Source organism: Phalacrocorax aristotelis, chromosome 2 (genome assembly GCF_949628215.1).
Source record: "Phalacrocorax aristotelis chromosome 2, bGulAri2.1, whole genome shotgun sequence".
Taxonomy (NCBI): Eukaryota; Metazoa; Chordata; class Aves; order Suliformes; family Phalacrocoracidae; genus Phalacrocorax; species Phalacrocorax aristotelis.
Window position 1 is genome coordinate 70,482,704 of NC_134277.1, and position 17,624 is coordinate 70,500,327.

A 17,624-nucleotide genomic window follows, 5' to 3' on the forward strand; every position below is an offset into this window, starting at 1 on the left:
GAATGAAAGGTAAAACTCTGTTTTGAGGGGTTACCGCTCGGTAGAAGGCGTTCCCGTCTTGTGATAGTGTTAGTGTTAGTAATACAGTTGCATTAGAGGAAAGAATGGGCTGGAGAACTGTATTTATTCCTGAATTTTATTGGGATTGCCATCTTAAATTGAGGATGCTAATACAGGAGTAGAATAGTTGTAGCATAGCTTACAGGATATATTTTGATCTGTTAATGGCTAGAGTCACTCCTGGTTTTAGAAAAGAGGATATGTTAGCCTGCCAGAGTAGGATGAAAACTGTACTGCACATGCTTTGGATCATAGCAGTAACAATTCTTGTGTTAAGGCTGCAGTTAGTGTTTGAATTAGGGACAGAGCTGAGAGTGAACTGGATGGAGAATTGCGTGACCAACTTAATCCTCTAGGGAATACCAAACAAGGAGGACAGTACTAGTGAGATTGTGCAGGATAGTCACATGACAGCAGTGTCACCTCTTTGAACTCTGAACTATGGTTCGGTTGAAGATTCGGATTAGGGTGTGAGAGAAATGAGATTACAGAATTGTGGTTCCAGGACCACTGGGGTTTGCAGTGGCTGTGGTACCAGTGACAGTTATGGTTCAGCTTAAGGTTAGGAAAAGAAAGGCAAGGACTGCTGATATTATGTGTGAATCCTGTAGGTGCTACTGAAATACAATGAGGTTTGGCACACAGAAAAGTCTAGGGGGTAACAATTTGGGCTGAAGATGTATTTTCAGTTCTTGTAGGGTCTGTAGACCTGTAGCATGAAGTCTTGTAGTGCAAGTTAGGTCTATTGCTGTGGGGGCTACCTTTCTCAGTTTAAGGCTACGTTTGGTTGCAATCAGGTTTGCGCCTTATGAGAGAAGGACCAGAAAAGGTTTGTTTGTTACAGAAACCTGTAAAGGCTGCAAAAATAGTAAGAAGATTAGAGACATCCAAGGGAAATAAGCTGAGGGGTTTTAATTAAGAAATGCATCCTCAAGTCAATGATAGTACTGTGGTTGTGTTTGGATTTGTGACAGATGGACTCAGATTAGAGCAAGGGCTGCCTGATGAACCCTATATAAATGCAAGAATTTTGCCCTTCGTTGGAACACAGATGTAGAAAGTTAGGTTTTGTTTCTGGATCCTGGAAGACCTGCTGTTGCTGTTAGAACAAAAGGCTAGGATTTGGGTTTGGGTCTGTCAGTCATCAATCTTCCACTTGGGCTGAAAGAGGCGAACTCCTAAATACACCTGCCATTAGTTCTGGGATAACCAAGTGTTGTTTTTCTGGTCTTAATACTGGAGTTTGTGTAATGACTGCAAAACTAGACTAATTCACCATTCCTGCCGATGCCACAAGACGCGCAGGAATGCTGGGCAAAGCAAGGGAAAAGAAATGTGATGGGATGGGCTATGTTTGGTTTTAGGTGAAGTTCACCTTTCAGGTCCACAAGGGGCTTAGAAGTTAAATGTATTCCTAAGCGTTTTGTGTGCCACGGTGCTCTACTGAGTGCTGACACCTTTAGTTGTGCTAGTGTTTAAGTTCAGGTCACTGGGCCAGAGTTTAAGGTTACGATTAGCCCTTGGAACAGAAGCAGCTGGAGCGTCAGGTTTAACACAATGTTCCAGACCAACATGAGAGCCACGTTGGGAGAAATTTTGGGGCAGAGTTAGCTGGCCTAACTGGATTCAGGCCAGGGTTAAGGGCTTGTCATACCTTGAGCAGAAAAGGAACACTTGCGTCTGGATCCTGCTAGCGTTGCTAAGCTTCAACTTGAGTTAGTCCTAAGGTATTAAACCAAATTATTTAATCTGGAGAGCCTGAAGGATCAAGCAGGGTTTAGTGGCGGCATGGCCTAGTATTGTACAGGCCATTAGAACTAGGACAAAGATTGCTGAAAAAATCAAATGGGGCCAAGTTTAGTTGCGGGGCAAGCAGGGCCTAAGTTTAGGGCTAAGTGTTGTCATTACGGTTAACGTTTGGTACCAGAGGGGCTGAAGAGCTTTGTGAAAGTCCCTCCTGCAACTGGTGCACTGCTCTTTTTCCTAAGGGAGAAAGGGACTTCACAGGAAAAAGTCTAACAGACAGAGGAAGTAGGAGAAAGAGGAAAAAGAGGCACCAGTACTTACCAAGACTTTGGGACCACAAGGGAATGGTTTAGAAGTCTGTGCACATGTGCACATCTGTTTTCCCCAATCTTTAACCTTCCTCCCATCCTTCCTGTCTCCCTGTGAGTCTCCCTTCCCCCCAGCTCCCACAGTCCTCTGCCTCTCCATGTCACACAGGCACACAGAATACAGACGTCCCTTTCTTTTTGTTCCTCTGTATCCTTCCCAGATCCAGCACAGGGCAGAGGCAGCAAGAGAAGAGAAAAACAAGGGAAGCAGTTTCACCTTTTTTTTTTTTCATTCTATGTGTGTAAACCAATAACAAGAACCACAACCACCATCACCACAACAATAATAATGGAAGTGCTGTGGCACCGTAGCTTTGCTAGCCTAGGGAGAGAGGTAAGTGAGGGCGACAGGGGTTTCACCACAAGCCTTCCGGGAGGGATAGAAACATTTGAGGACTGCCAGTTCCCAGTGAGCTGGCCGGGCAGCGGTGACCCCACAAGACCCTGCCTCCCGGCACCCTTATTTGCACAAGCCCGGGGCAAACCTGCCTCGGAGGGTACCGAGCCTCCCCGCGGGGGGCTTCTGAAGCAGCCCCTTTGCCTGACGGCTCCCAGGGCCGGCTCCCGCCGTACGGGGAGGGAGGTGGGGGGATGACCACCCAGCTGTTGCCAACAGCTGTGTGCCAGCCCCGGCTGGGCCGCGGCCGAGCGCGGGGTCCGCCCTGCCGCCGTCCCCGCCCCTGCGAGGAGGAGGAGGAGGAGGAGGAGGAGGAGGAGGAACCGAGAGTGCCCGACCCGGTGGCTTTTAGGGGGGGGGAGGCCACTCAGTTGTTAGCGCCCGGGCCCTGCGCTCCTCTTCCAGCCGCTGCTTCTGCTGGTTTCCAGCGCTACGGCCGCCAGGCTGGCTGCTGCCCGGCCTCCCCTCCTCCTTTTGCCGGTACCTACCTCAAAACCTCCGGGGGCTGCGGGGCTCCGCTCTTGAAGGAGGAGGAAGCTGGGTTTGCAAAGGCAAAAGGGAATTGCATTGTACCGGGTGGCGGGGGGAAAACGCGGGGGGAGGGGGGGAGCGGGGGAGGGGGGGCAGAGAGGAGGAAAAAAATTTTTTTGAAAAGAAAAAAAACACAAAGAGCGGGGCTGACTCTGGAAGCGGGTCTCGCCGCCCAGGACCCGCACGCCCCGGCGGCCACGCGTGGGTGCAGAGCGCGGCGCGGCGCGCAGGGCCGGGCGGAAGATGCACACGACGCAGAAGGACACCACCTACACCAAGATCTTCGTCGGGGGCTTGCCCTACCACACCACCGACTCCAGCCTGCGAAAGTACTTCGAGGTCTTCGGGGACATCGAGGAGGCGGTGGTCATCACCGACCGGCAGACGGGCAAGTCCCGGGGATACGGCTTTGTAAGTGCCGGGGCGCGGGGGGCCGGGGGAGGCGGCCGGGGAGGGGGCGCAGGTGGACGTGGCTGCGTGGGCATCGTGGGGAGGCTGCCGCGGGGGTGGCTGTAGGGAGTCGGGCAGCCCCGGGCGCGGCGATCGGGAGGGGGTGCCGGGCAGTTTGGCTTTTTGCCTTTTTTTTTTTCTCTCTCCTTTTTTCTCTCCCAGTTGGCGAGTTTGGAGGGCGGGTTGGGGGGGAGGAGGGGGGAAGGGATTACTGAAAAAGGAGATTGGGGGTGGAATTGCCTAATTTCTCGCAGCGCCGCCGGCGCGCCTGTTGCTGCCTGATAGAGCCGCGCCGGGGTTTATCAGCGGCGGCGGAGCCCGCTCCGCGCCCTCCGCCCTGGGCCGGCCGCCGCTCCCGCAGCCCCCCTCGTCCCCTGGCCCCCCTCGTCCCCCTCGTCCCGCTCCCCTGGCCCCCCGCGTCCGCCCCGGCTCTCCCGCAGCGCCGCCCGGGGAGCAGCGGGGTCGCTGCTGCTGCTGCTACTCCGGGCGAGAGGCTCTCGCCCCTTCCCCGCCTTTGGGAAGGGATCTAACGTGCAGCATCGCCCCTTAAGGTCACCATGGCTGACAGAGCTGCTGCTGAAAGGGCTTGTAAAGATCCCAACCCCATCATCGATGGCAGGAAAGCCAACGTGAACCTGGCGTACCTGGGTGCCAAGCCGCGGATAATGCAGCCAGGTGAGGAAGCGGCCCTGAACGGCTTTTCTCTCTGTCCCTCAGGCTTTTGAGGAGAGTAAAACTTCTAAAAAGTCTGGCACTTCCCTGAAGCACGCTCAGTGTTCGGGTGTGCTTTGGTTTTGATTTTTAAGTGCAGTGTGTAGTAACTTTCTGGCTATTCTGTCCAAGTGCCTCATTTGAAAACCAAAAGCAATCAGAGCTAAAATATCTGCAGTTCCCCAGGAAGACTTCCACAGCTCGGACGTTTCATGGGTTATTCCTACTGCTGGGAATGTGGTAGCACTGACCATTTACAGTATCATTGCAGGGAAAGATTGGCCTAGGAATTAATCACTTCCAATGTGTGCAGTCTTATTAATACAAACAATATCTTAATGCAAACGCCTCAAACAGATGGGAGCTATTATGCAGACATCAAAATGAAGCGGCTCTTCCTAAGACCACATCTGAGCCAATCTGACGTCCTAGCTGCTTCCCAAACTGCTGCTTTGCAGCAAGGGAGACAGCAGTGCAGGGTGCCCCCACGTTCATGCTCTAAAGGAGGCTGCTCTGAATTCCCGTGTGCTTAGCCTGAGGGACCCTTGTCCTTAAGTGCCCACCAAGGAAAGAAGGCTTTTATGCCTGGGGTGCCTGAAGAGCAGAAACAAAGTTAGGATTTGACCCCCGTTCTCAGTCCCCATGAGTAGAGATGGCTGGAATTTCAGTACATAAGCACGCTGATTAATAGAAAGGACCATATAATCCTTCAGAGGCTAAAGTTAGGGACCAGAATGGAGCACAAAATGAAAGGTGGATGAAAACCTTGCACTTGTCATTCAGAAAAAGTTGTTCTAAACATCTCTAGGAAAGCACGTGCTTTAAGTTCTTTATGCATGCGTGTGCGTGCGTGTATGTGTGGATTGATATATTTTGCTTTCCAATTTGTGGTTCTGCAGCCTTCCAGACATCGTCACTGGTGGTTGTTAGTGAAGGCTGTTACTCTGCGTTTGGGTGCGTGTGTACATATGGCGTAAATAAGTGGCCAGAGGAGCACCCATACAGAGAATGTGATGTGTTTTTGTTGGTAGGTTTTGCCTTTGGCGTCCAGCAGCTTCATCCAGCTCTCATACAGAGGCCTTTTGGGTAAGTCTGTTCAGCGGGACCTCAAATAGGGGAGGAAAAAAATTTTTTTTTTAAAAAAAGGAAAGAAAAAGTATGATCCTTGAAGGCCTCTTGCAGTAGCAGCCTTATAAACTCACCAGCAATGCTGAAGTTCTCAGACTTCATGTATACCCGTAAATGCGCTCACCTTGTCGGTCATGTTCTAAATGCCGCAGCTGAGTCAAGTTGTGTGGGACGTGTCCCTTCCACCTAAGCAGTCCAGTCCCGTATGACCCTATGGTAAAACAAGGAGGTATGACTTGATGCAAGATTGCTGTGCCCCATTTCTCTTTTTTCAGCTTGACTCAATGTTATTTATCTCTTTCTAATCTGACAGGGATCGTTTACAGTTAAGATAACTGATCAGAAGGATATGATGATAAGAGGTGGAATAGTTCTGTTTGGAATTAAACTCTGTAACCAGTAGACTCAAACACAAACAAGCTAAAATGGTGATTAACGATGCATGTATGTTTTTTTCATATAGTCAATAGACCTCCGTGTGCTTTTTTTTTTTATTTATTTATTACAGTAATGAAGTGGTGTTGATAGCTAAACTGTGTGCTTTTATTTAATTGAAAGAGCTGTAGTGAAAGTTTTTTGGGGGGGTCTCTTTAATGTTGTTTTTGGTGTTGAGGAGTGACTTTGCCATGGGGAGCAAAGGGCCTTTTTTTTTTTTTTCCTTGCTTTCAAGCTGTAGCCTGTGACTTTTTTTTAACCATATTTTGTAGTGAGTGCTAAATTGTGTGACTTCTTGATTTTTAAGTAAATCAACGTATTGCTTGCATGTTCATAATTTTTTGGGGGGGTTTGTTCTTGGGAGGGGTGTGGAGCTCCTTATTAACAATGTGCGTCCATTTGGGCTTTCTAATTTGAGATTTTTTTCCCTTCGATCTGTCTTTAATACGTAGCGCAATTCTCCTTTACTTGAGTATACTATTCCTAAGCAGATCTAACTCTTGCTTCTTATAGGCATATAATTAGGAGGTGAAGTCTGCTTTAAACTTTCCATACAGTGTCACTTCACTAATGCACACTGACTGAGAAACTCATTGCAAAATAATGCATTTTGCTAATTAATGAGTAAGCTAACAGTAAGGTAGGCAAAACGCGTCACAAATGTATTTTGTTTATTTGACTAGAATAGCTTTAGAATATTGTACCTAGCTGTTACTAAGCAAAGCTTGTAAAAATGGTAGGAAACAGTTCCTGTCCTCAAAACCGTAGGAAAAAGTTTTCCTAGAAACTTTACATACTTTTAAAAGAGAATGTGGATTCTTCTGAGACACATGGGGAGGCTGTGGGAAAAATTTTGTCTTTTTTTGTATTTTTATGATTATTGTCTACTGTATTTTGTTTTACTTCTTTGAAGCGTGAGGCAGTGACAGTGTATATGCAGTGATCAGTTTACAGTGCCTGCACTAAGATAGGCAGGAGGTAGAGCGCGTTGTCTCCCGAGCTGTTAAAGCACTTGTTGCAAAGAGGAACCAGTGGACTGCCCAGGGGTCAGCCACTGAGAGACTGAGTATTTGCTGAGCGCAACAGAAAAGGCGAACCTGTGGCAACCCCTTGCTTAAAGGACTGTGCAAACGTAGGGGCTCCTCCTTGCTCTCCTTACCCAGAGCCAAAAACAGATCATGTAAATCGTGTTTAGGTCAGGGACATTCTTCCAGCAGGCTGAATAGGGTTTTATTTCTAATGCAATGTACGTAAATCTGAAGAAAAGGAATATTGGCCGCAGGATCACGTATATGGGATACTGGTCATTTTTAATCCTTGGCTTTTGCCTTTCTTTTACCATGTGCAAAAAAAGGAGATTACTAATCCTGCTTCCTCCTCAAAATTTCCAGTGACTTGTAATTTTTCTAAAGAATGTAGTTCAGATTAAGAAGAACAGCATTCGTTAGGAAGAATGAGCATCTTTGTTCGCTATATGCCTTGACAGTAAGAGGGTTTTTTCAGTGCTTACTTGAATCTACTTTTCTTGAGGACTTTGCTTTTAGGTGATGTTACATGGATTGTACTGAAATGTATGGTCACCTTAAAGCTTTTCTTCCTGCCGTGCAGTTTTTTAAAAGCACATTTCACTGATACGCTGTGTAAAATGGGTCGTAGTGGTGATTCACTACTAATACTCTTCTAATCCATACACAAAAGCTCCAAATGTTTTGTGGTTGGTTTTTTTTTTCCTACCAGAGTGCAAATTAGTGAGGTGCTGCCATATTCTGGTATGGTCAGTGCATTTTGATATGATTCCCCACCTACCAAATAAGAAACTGAAAATAATTGGATTATGTTGTATTACTTCTACTGAGAAGATGCAGAAGTACAATATTCTGAATTAAGTACAATGTTATTGTGGTGGAGGGAGCCAGAAACTACATTAGCTTCAATGCATGAAGCATTTAAAATGCTGAGAATTACTCTTTATTCAGTGCTGCAGAGATCAATTCATCCACCAAATGACATTTCTCCCTGCTCTTTACATTCAGCATCTATCTTACTGTTGGTGTTCTTCATAGAAAGCTGTTTGATCACAGGACTGGTTATCTATACAGCTCTGTTTAGGATTGTTTATTAAATACAGGATTGTTTATTAAAATACTATCTCTGAATTCAGTAGGGGTTTATGGAGGGGAAAGATGACTTTGCCTCCTAAGATAGCTTTTCTCATTTTGCTTATGTAATTTTTACTTTAATATTGGTGGGAAAATGTGGGGTTATACAGAGGTATTGGTGTAGGATATGACTTGTTCTGTTGGGGAGATTTTTTTCCCTTTCACTTTCTGTCTGAAACTTGTACCTCGACCAAAGTGAGAACATCCCCACTGGTTTTAGTAAGACCAGGGTTAAATCCAGAGTTATTAAGTTCATTATAATGAATTGATACCACCTGCTTGATATTATCTTCCAAGAGTTAGGCAATTCTGCCTTTCTTAAGAGAGAAGGGAAAGCCCTCTATTGAGTTTATGATCAAAAGACCTGTATAATACTAGAATATGGATAATCTGGAGAGAGGGAATGAAGCAGGAACAGACAGACGTTAACCTGCAGAATGCTAAATGTCTTCTTAAAATATCAGGTACGAATTTAAAAGGAAGCATATTAAGGGTCTTGTATGTCTTGATGTTTAGGCAACCTATTTCTGCTATAAGGAAAGCTGTGCATTGGTGAAAATCTACTCTTTATGCTTACAAAATCAGATAATGCCATGCAAGAGCCAAAGCAAAACATTTTGTTGAAAGTTAAATATCTACTTTCACAAGAATTTAATGTTGAGAGTCAATGATGCGCTCCTGCTGCTGAATTTCTGTATGCCAGAGCTCTCTGCGTTAGTCTAGAAAGTCCCTTCTTTCCTTTGAAACAATTAGCTTTCGCTTTATTATTGCTTATAGGATTATTTTTGAGGTCTTAGTTAAACACAGATCTTCTGTTACAACAACAATGAAGGTCTTAAGGCACATGGCAGGAGTGTATGTCATTCAACTTTGAATACCCCAAAGCTACAGTTACTACTAAAGCTAAATGCAGCTTCCCTTTTATTGCAAAAGCGTGAAAACAGCAAGTATATGTTCCAAAATAAAAAACTACTGCCAGGAAAGAAAGCTTAAACCGTATATAATTCTCACACTCTCAAAAGTAAAGCAGCAACTTTCATTTAAAATTAAGGATACTAAGGATATCCAGCATAACTAGGAATTGCTTTTTCAGCTTTTGACCTGGCAGAGCATTAAAAGCAGTTGGGTTCTGAATGGCTGAGATCTACGTGTGCTGGCCTCTGCAGTAGGTAGAAATTTACTTTGGCCATATAAAGCCATTTTACTCGACTCAAAACAGTTGTAGCATGACAGATGATCAAAAATAGCCCAACTGCAGCTTATGCTGTCAATCATCATGTGTGAAATGGCATGATGGTAAGGATCCTGCACAGGGTTTATGTTTATTGTAGGGTAAGATGTGGCAAACAGATAATGTTTCATAACTTCACCACCTGTTAGTTTCTGGGCTTAAATAAAACAAGTCACAAGAGTTTAAGCGGGAGCACATGTATCCTTCTGTCTTGTTCAAGGATATGGCCCAGTGTCCTAATGTCTTCCGAAATTCTTAGTAACATCAGTTCAAGTCAACACAGGCAGCGAGACAAGCTTGCTTGCTGTCTCTTGTATTAGAATTACTCTCTTTCATAAATGCTGTATGTAAAGATTCCTTTATGGATTATGGTTATAGATGGACTCTAAATGATGCAGGAAAGGCTCTCGGTGACTTCAGATTTGGTTTTATACCTCTTTCCTTAATACTTAAAAAACGTGGTGTTATATTTATTAGGATTGTACTTGGTGACCGATACAAAATGCTTGTTTATGCTCATCCATTTTGTATGGAGAGCTCAGGTAATGATGTGTATTTAAATGCACAGAGCCAGCTTAAGTATGCTTCAAATGCACTTCTGGCTAATCACTTCATAAATTAGGTGAGTGTTAAAAACCCAACTTATGGTTTTGTTTTATGTTTTCTTTCCTTTCCCAATCCCTATTTGTCACTCTTTTTTTTTTTTTTTTTTTTCCCCATTTCTCCCTTCACACAGTAGGAAATGAATTTCATTGACATGTTGGGTTTTTATGATTGTGGTGTTCATGTCTTAAACACGGCAACTGAACATTTCTGTCTGCTAATAATCCTATTTAATCAACTGAGCTCTTTTTTTCTTAAGAAGAAAACTAGGCTGTTCTAAAGCCTATCACTTACTTTAAACTATGTTTTGCTATGAATCTAGTTGACAGCATCCCTTCTGATTGAAATGTTTCCTCGTTGACCACTTAAGTAAATCTTGAAGTTATTTTAAAAATAAAACAAACAAAAAAACTACTTTCCATTTGATCTTGAATTTGGAGAAAAGAGGACAGTTTTTACAGTTGCAATTTGCATCTGTGCTTACAGTGCGCTAAAAGGTTGGTGCAGTCTTTAGAGTTGTCTGTAAAGGTAAAGTTCAGTATGAAATAGTAGTAAATCTGCACAAGCAGTTTTTCACTGATTTATAAAGATGCACTGACTGGAAAGGAGTTGCACATACGAAGGACTTCTCTGTGGAAATCCAGATGCAAGACAGGGTTATGAATGTAAAATAAGAATTGAGTTATTTTTTAAAATCATATTATATGATAAAATAACCCTCACATTAACTTGTCTGTACACTTGTGTGCTAAGAGAATGATACAACCAATTTTCAAAACTGAAGGGTTAAGTAAACAAGCTGAGGAAGCAAGTTTTGTGACTTGGAAACAATGAGAAAGTGTGTGTACTGATCTGTTAAGAATGGTTATTTCTTGACCTGTAAATTGTTTTTCTGCTTTTGTTAAGCACCAGATCTGTTTAGACTTAATCCTATGCCCACCTCCCAAAAAACTCTATGCTGTATGTCTTGCATAGAAATAAACAAGCTGGCACAAACAGGACATCAGTGGCCTGATAATCAAACAGGTTTGACCCTTGTGTCCTTATGAACTTTTATAAAAGTGTGATGCACATGTACTTAGGAGTCACTGTTATGGATTTTAATAGCATCTATGTAGCTTCCCCTCAATGGCCTCTTGTGACGGAGTGAGCTGCACTATCGTTCGTTTGGAAAGTGTGATTCTTGCTGTGTTTACCACACTTGTGAACTTTATTTAAACTCCTTTGTCGCCTGTGTTGGTTTTTTTCTTATTTTAATAAGGGTGACTGAGGTTGCAGAGAAATTAATGTGTGCTGAGTCTGCATAGCAACTTAAGTAGGGTTGCCACAATACACTCTCCCCGCCTCCGTCCCTGAGAAGACTTTACCCAAAGTCAGGGTTCAACAATTTTGTTGCCTTATTGGCTATTGTCAAACTCATTATAGTGATGCTGTCAAACTGCTCAGTTACTAATAATAAAAGTATTGCAGGAAATAATTTTACTAAGAGTCGAGTAGTTAAGTGAGAAGCAGGGTATAAAAATGACTTGCAGGTGATTTGAAAAACAAATTCCACAATTTTCCAGATGGAATAATGACGCTTACTCCTTTAGAATTGTTTTAACACCGACATCAGTAATGCCGGTCCTTCTAAAGATTTTAACAGCATTAAACATAATATCCTCAAGCAACATTAAACACTCCTATTTAACTCAGCTATAATGCTGTGCTTTGGAGTGTTGCATCTCTTCGGGCCAGTGAACTGATAATTGGTCCATTGAGTCTAGTTATTGTGGCAACCCTATGCACATAACAACAACTAAATTGAGTTTGTTTTAGTTCGGAGTATGGTTATGACACTCCATGTGCTGACTTGCGTACCAGCTCTAACTCCCTCTCCCATCTTTCAACAGGATTCCTGCTCACTATGTCTATCCGCAGGCTTTTGTGCAGCCCGGAGTGGTAATTCCCCACGTTCAGCCCGCAGCAGCCGCTGCTTCCACTACACCTTACATCGATTACACCGGAGCTGCGTATGCCCAGTACTCGGCCGCCGCCGCCGCGTACGAGCAGTACCCATACGCTGCCTCGCCGGCTGCCGCCGCCGGGTACGTGGCGGCGGGGGGCTACGGCTACGCGGTGCAGCAGCCCATCACCGCAGCAGCGCCTGGGACGGCTGCTGCAGCCGCTGCCGCTTTTGGCCAGTACCAGCCCCAACAGCTGCAGACAGACCGTATGCAATAGCAGATGGACTCCTGAAGGAAGCTCCTTCTTCCTCTTCCTCTTTTCAGCCTTCCAGTATAAGTAGTTAATCAGAGACAATTTATATTAACTAAGGAGCTTTAAGGAAAGCGATGCTATTGCGAAACTAAAGATTTTTATTCCACTGTCTTCATACAGTATGCGTCCAAATCATGTTGTTAGAGGGGAGGGGTAGTGCGGCATGTCTAGTTTCAAGTATCAAGCCAGAAGAAAATGGGAAAAAAAATACTGTACTGTCATGAAAGAGTGGCAGAAGTAGCAATGGGACTTCATATTTTCAAACAAACAAACAAGAACCAAAAAAAGCAAAGGTGTACTTTTTACAGTATCAGGGAAGCAAAACTGCCTTTTATAAGTAAGAAAATGCTATTTGAAAGTTTGAACCAGGGAAAAAACTGAGTCAGCAATATGTAATCTTTATCCATTTTAAGAGGAAACAAGCTTAAAGCACTGATTGTCCTTTCTAGCTTTCAGAATTTATCTTCGTGAGATAGTACCTTCTCACTGTCTCACTAACGGGCATTGAACAACCCAAGGAAGATGGCCGGCTAGTAAGATGGCGGACAGGCACCAAAGTTATTTTCTTCTCTGTCCTCTGGATGAGTGGAACTATGGAGCAAGTGATGTGGAAGTAAGGGGTGCAACAGCTGTAGAGACAATCAATAACACAGACAGTTCTGGACAGAACACATCACTTGTGCTCATGTGATGAGCTTGTCACATCCTAATCCCTCGCCCCATCCTGTTTCACTTTTGGGAAACTTTAACTGCTGGTGTCAGCTATTCTGATTCTAAAATAGGATCAGCCCTTTACTACAACAGCCTTCTCTTTCTATTTATTGCATCTATTCGTAACTTGTGAATAAAGGCAGGAAGAAGCTTAAAGAATTAAAACCTTTAAGAACTGTTTTAAGGGAATTTTCTTTTCTGAAACCATTTGTACAATTTTAATATCTATTTCAGGATTATATTTAAAGTATTTATTAGCAAACATACAGTACACAAAGGCGACTTTTGTTACCAAGACTGCTGTTCTTGAAGGGTTAATGGTATGTGATTATTATACTGTGCCTTAATTGTTATGCTATTTAAAAAGAAATATTTATTTTGAAAGTTTTACTATGCTGCGCTCTAAAGAAAGCAACTTTAGATGTGACACTGTAAAATTATGTATTCATCTCATGGCATAAATTATTTAGTAGGCTTAGATGTAGCATATTAAATATTAACCTAATTAACTAAGGATGTTGACTTGGATTTATTTAAATTCAGTATGTGCACTGAATGAGGGTACTCTTAACACTTTTTTAGGTTTTTACATAAAATATTGCTAGTTCATTCTTTTTCCCTCTACTAGTTTTTCCTGTAGACCTCTCAAATACACTAGTGCCGTTCTCTCACTCATCTGTATGTAGACTGACTATTTTTCCCCTTTGCTAGAAAATGCTGCTTTACATTGTCCTGTGAAACTACAATACTTGCAATTTTTATTCTTGACCGAAATGGAATTTGATATTTTACACTGTATTGGATTTTTTTATACTTGAACAATTTCATACAAGGGAAGACAGGATAGCATTTTTATGGACTTTATCCAATGTCACTGGATTTATTTTAAGTATTCTGAATACTAGCCAGTGTTACAATGTAGACATGACTCTCCTGTGCATATTATTTATTCAGTATGTATATTGCTTTACAACATTTCAGATCTCTTACTCTATTCACTCGTATTAAAACAATAAAAAAAAATGTTGTCGCACCCCGTCTAGTGATGTTTTTGCTCAAATTGTCTTCGATCTTGTTTAGTTAAAACTAGGGGGGCAGCCTTTTATGTCATTTTTCTGGTCTGTGGGGTGTATAGCAGCATAAGCACTGACTTTAAATACATAGACTGATATGAACTGTATTACATGGAGGAAATGCTACAGAGAAGATGGAGAAGATCCATCCTGAGAGTTATCAAAATAATTCAGAGTGGAAGGGACTTAGGGAGGGCCCAAGTTACTTATGGCTTTCTCCAGTCAGGTCTTAAAATTCTCCACATGGAGACTGCACAACCCCTGTGGGTAATCTATTCCACTACCTAATTATCCCCATAGTGTCTTTTTTTTTTTTTTTCCCTTTATCTAGCTAGAGCCTCCCCTGTTCCTTTATAATCTTCGTCTCTCATTCTTTGGCAGAAAGCCCAGCCCTATCTTCTCAGTAACCTCCTCCTAGGAACTGGAAAGTTGCTGTTCTCTTCTGTAGGCTGAACAAATCCCAATGCCTCAGCCTCTCCTCAAAAGCCTCATGCATGCTTCGACCCCAATCCATCCTGCTGGCTCTCCATTGGAGTCATACAAGTTTATCAACAGCTTTCATGTACTGAGAGAGTCAAGACTGGACCAACTATGCCAGCTGTGGTCTAGTGAGTGCTGAGTAAAAGGAAATAATTCCCTTCATCTGCCATCTGTGCTCCTGTTGGTACAGTATGATGCACTTTCACTGCTGCCAGAGTTTGGCGCACGCAACTCAGGATGGGACTGATTCAGCCTACCCCAAGCCTCCCATGTCCTTTTCAGCAGAGCTGCTGCCAAGCCAGTCATGCTCTGGCCTATGCAGGGGGTTAGTCCATCTGAGAGAAGGGACACTCTATTTGTTCTCACTGAAATTCACGAGGTTCCTGTTGTCCTAGTCCTCCAGCAAGTGTAAATCCCTCCAAATGGCAGGCCTGATCTCAAGCACATTAACTAAATGGATGGTTAAGACACCATCCCTAGAGGTATTTAAAATGTGTAGATGTGGGGCTTAGGGACACATTTTAGTGGTGGACTTGGCAGTGTTAGGTTTATGGTTGGACTTGATGATCCTAAGGATCTTTCCCAACCTAAGTGATTCTATGATTCTGTAACTACGCCATCCATTTAGTATTGTTAGTCCTCAGACCTGATAGTACTGCATCCTGTCTCTTCCTCCAGATCATTGATAAAGGTATCAGGCAGGACAGACCCCCAAAGAACTCCACTGTAACCAGCCTCCAGACAGCTCATGAGCCCTTTTGACCAATGATTCAGTCAGTTTTTTGCCTATCTAGACTGGACCATCTGAAAGTGGATAAAAGGATTCTGTGGGAGACTACATGGAAAGCCTTGCTAAACTCGAGGTAGAAAACATCCTTTGCTTTCCCCTCATCCACAGATGAAGTCGTCTCATTACAGCATGCAGTTAGGTTGGTCTAACATGATTTACCCCTGTAAATCCATGCTGGCTATTCTCAGTCACCACCTTCTCATATATATGCCCAGAAATTACTTTCAAGTTTGCTCACTCTATGATCGTTCTGTAGTTCCTTACATTGTCCTTCTTGCCCTTTCTGGAGATGGGTGCATCATCTGTCTTTCTCTAGTCATGGAAGACCTCCCCAGTGTCCACAACCTTTCACAGCTGATAGCGAGCAGCCTCACAATGACAAGAGTCAGCTCTCCTGGTACCCTTGGGTACAGCCCATCTGGTCCCATGGACTTTTGTGGATTGAGATTCCTCAAGAGGTCCCTGAATCAATCCCCTTCCACACCTGGCAGTTTCTTTTGTCCTTGAATCCTTCCTATAAGTACAAAGTGTTGTTATTAAAAACCTAAAGGCCAGGGCACCTTTCTGCATATAGTACTTGAACTGGGAAGCATTGAAGTAGCTGCTCAGATCCAGTCAATGATAAATTTATAATCTTCAGGAATACTCAACATTTCAATATCAGTCCAAGCCACAAATGACCAAAAGCAGTTGCTACCTGATGCCTGAAAGAAGCCTGTGTGAAATGCATGACAGTCTTGGCCAGTTCTTTGGGGAATGGGGGGGATGTTCATATAATCTTTATGCTGAAATTCATTACTCCAGCTGTCACTCTTACAGTGACTTCTGCAGAAGCACAGGCTTGACTGCAGAATTTGAGTTGCTCTTTCATCCACAGAAGTGGTCTTTTTCACCTGCAAAAGAGGGCAGAAGTGAAACTGAAGTGATAGAAATGACTTTTCCTGGTGTTGGGGTCAGAATTCATTTCACCAAGGAGGATTATGAGACTCAGTTGTCCAGAACTGGTATGATCACTAACATCCTGGGCCGATGCTGTCATTTTCTGTTCTTAATGAGTGCTTATAGCCTGGCTGCTGAGAAGTGTTGCCGAACTGCCTTTTGCAATCTGACCTTAAGATCTGCGGCCTTGCAGAGCACAATGTAGTGTTCTTTCTGCTAAGAAGCATGTAAACACCCAGCAGGGAGGCAAGTAGGAACCAGTTAATAAATGCCACTTTCTACTCTCTTCTCCCATTTCCCTGCCCCAGAGAGGGTCTGCCTACAAGAAATGGTATCAAGTAGAAATTAAAACTGGAAGTCCCTCTGAGTGGAATACAGAGGATACAGACGGCTTGGGAAACTGTGTGGAACAGCAACCTATTATTTGATGTATAATGAAGAAAGCATCTTTGCCCTCCATAGATACGCTCCTGTCAACATCCTGGGACCTTCCCCTGCCTCCACATGGAGGTGACAAGACACCCCAGGGTAGAGCATGAATGGGAACGCTTGCTGCCCTGGAGGGGGACTGTGTTGTGGCGAGCCAAAATAGGAACAGAATAAAGTTTATGATTCAGTTTATAAAGGTCAATTGCATGCTGGCTCTGTAACTTGACAGATTAAATAACCTCAGCAAAAATGTAAATGTGCAAGTTCCACTAGCAAATCCAACTTTGAGCATATGACATGAACCCTAACTCTTACTTTTCTAAATAAGTAGCTGAACATAAAATATACCTCAATAACACCTCACATACTTCAAATGCAAATAGTTCATATTACCAGGACCAAAACAAAATAACCGAGAAATAGCAGCACTTAATTGTGAAATATGTGAATACTCAGCAGAAATGTTAGCATTTTACTTGAGAGATGGCAAATATGTAAGCAGCAAGGAATTGCACACAATACAATTTCCAGTCGTGTTTCCAAAACCTTCAAAAAAGATTTTACACTGAAAAGTGAGGAGTGCTGAGTTCCTCACAGTGTGAGGAAAGGAGGGAGAAGTTTAAACTAGGAATGCCGTCATTAAGGAATACGTAGATTTAAAAAGCGTGTAATGCCCTGAAAGGTTACACTGATAAGATGGCTTTTAGAATTGTAATTTTTCCTAATATTTGTGTTTTCCTGTTAACTAGTGAACATAACTTAGCACTACTAGAGTTCATTGTATCTAATTTTTATTGGATTTTTCAAATATAAGAAAGGTCTGTATTAGGATTAAAACATGATGCAACCATTCAAAACACTTCTTACCGTTGTTCATCAGATGCTGAGCTATTTCAAACTGAGCAATTCCCATTATGCTCAAAGCTTGGTGAGAAAATGCATTCTATTCTGAACCTACGTTTCAGTTTTAAATAGCCTGCACATATTATTTGAATTGTTTTCAGTTCAATATGAATTTATTTTCCAGGTTTTTGGTATAAATAAACATGTAAGCTATGTCTTCAGATTGCAAAGTACATATCTTTTGTGTTTTCCTGTGTGCTTTAACTTCAAACCGCTAGTTA

The 17,624-nt window shown here is 43.1% G+C and overlaps 1 protein-coding gene across 2 annotated transcripts; it reads left to right on the forward strand.

The window, feature by feature from the left end:
• The first annotated feature begins 2,902 nt into the window (after positions 1-2,902).
• On the forward strand, positions 2,903-13,822 carry RBM24 (RNA binding motif protein 24). Of its 2 annotated transcripts, XM_075083986.1 has the most exons (5): positions 2,903-3,051; positions 3,279-3,513; positions 4,104-4,227; positions 5,295-5,349; positions 11,712-13,822. In XM_075083986.1, the coding sequence occupies exons 2-5, from the start codon at positions 3,346-3,348 to the stop codon at positions 12,040-12,042; spliced, it is 678 nt and encodes a 225-aa protein (XP_074940087.1). In that variant the 5' UTR covers positions 2,903-3,051; positions 3,279-3,345; the 3' UTR covers positions 12,043-13,822. The 2 variants fall into 2 exon arrangements, with proteins under 2 accessions (XP_074940087.1, XP_074940086.1); XM_075083985.1 differs by lacking the exon at positions 2,903-3,051 and having other exon boundaries at positions 3,091-3,513.
• Positions 13,823-17,624: the final 3,802 nt, after the last annotated feature.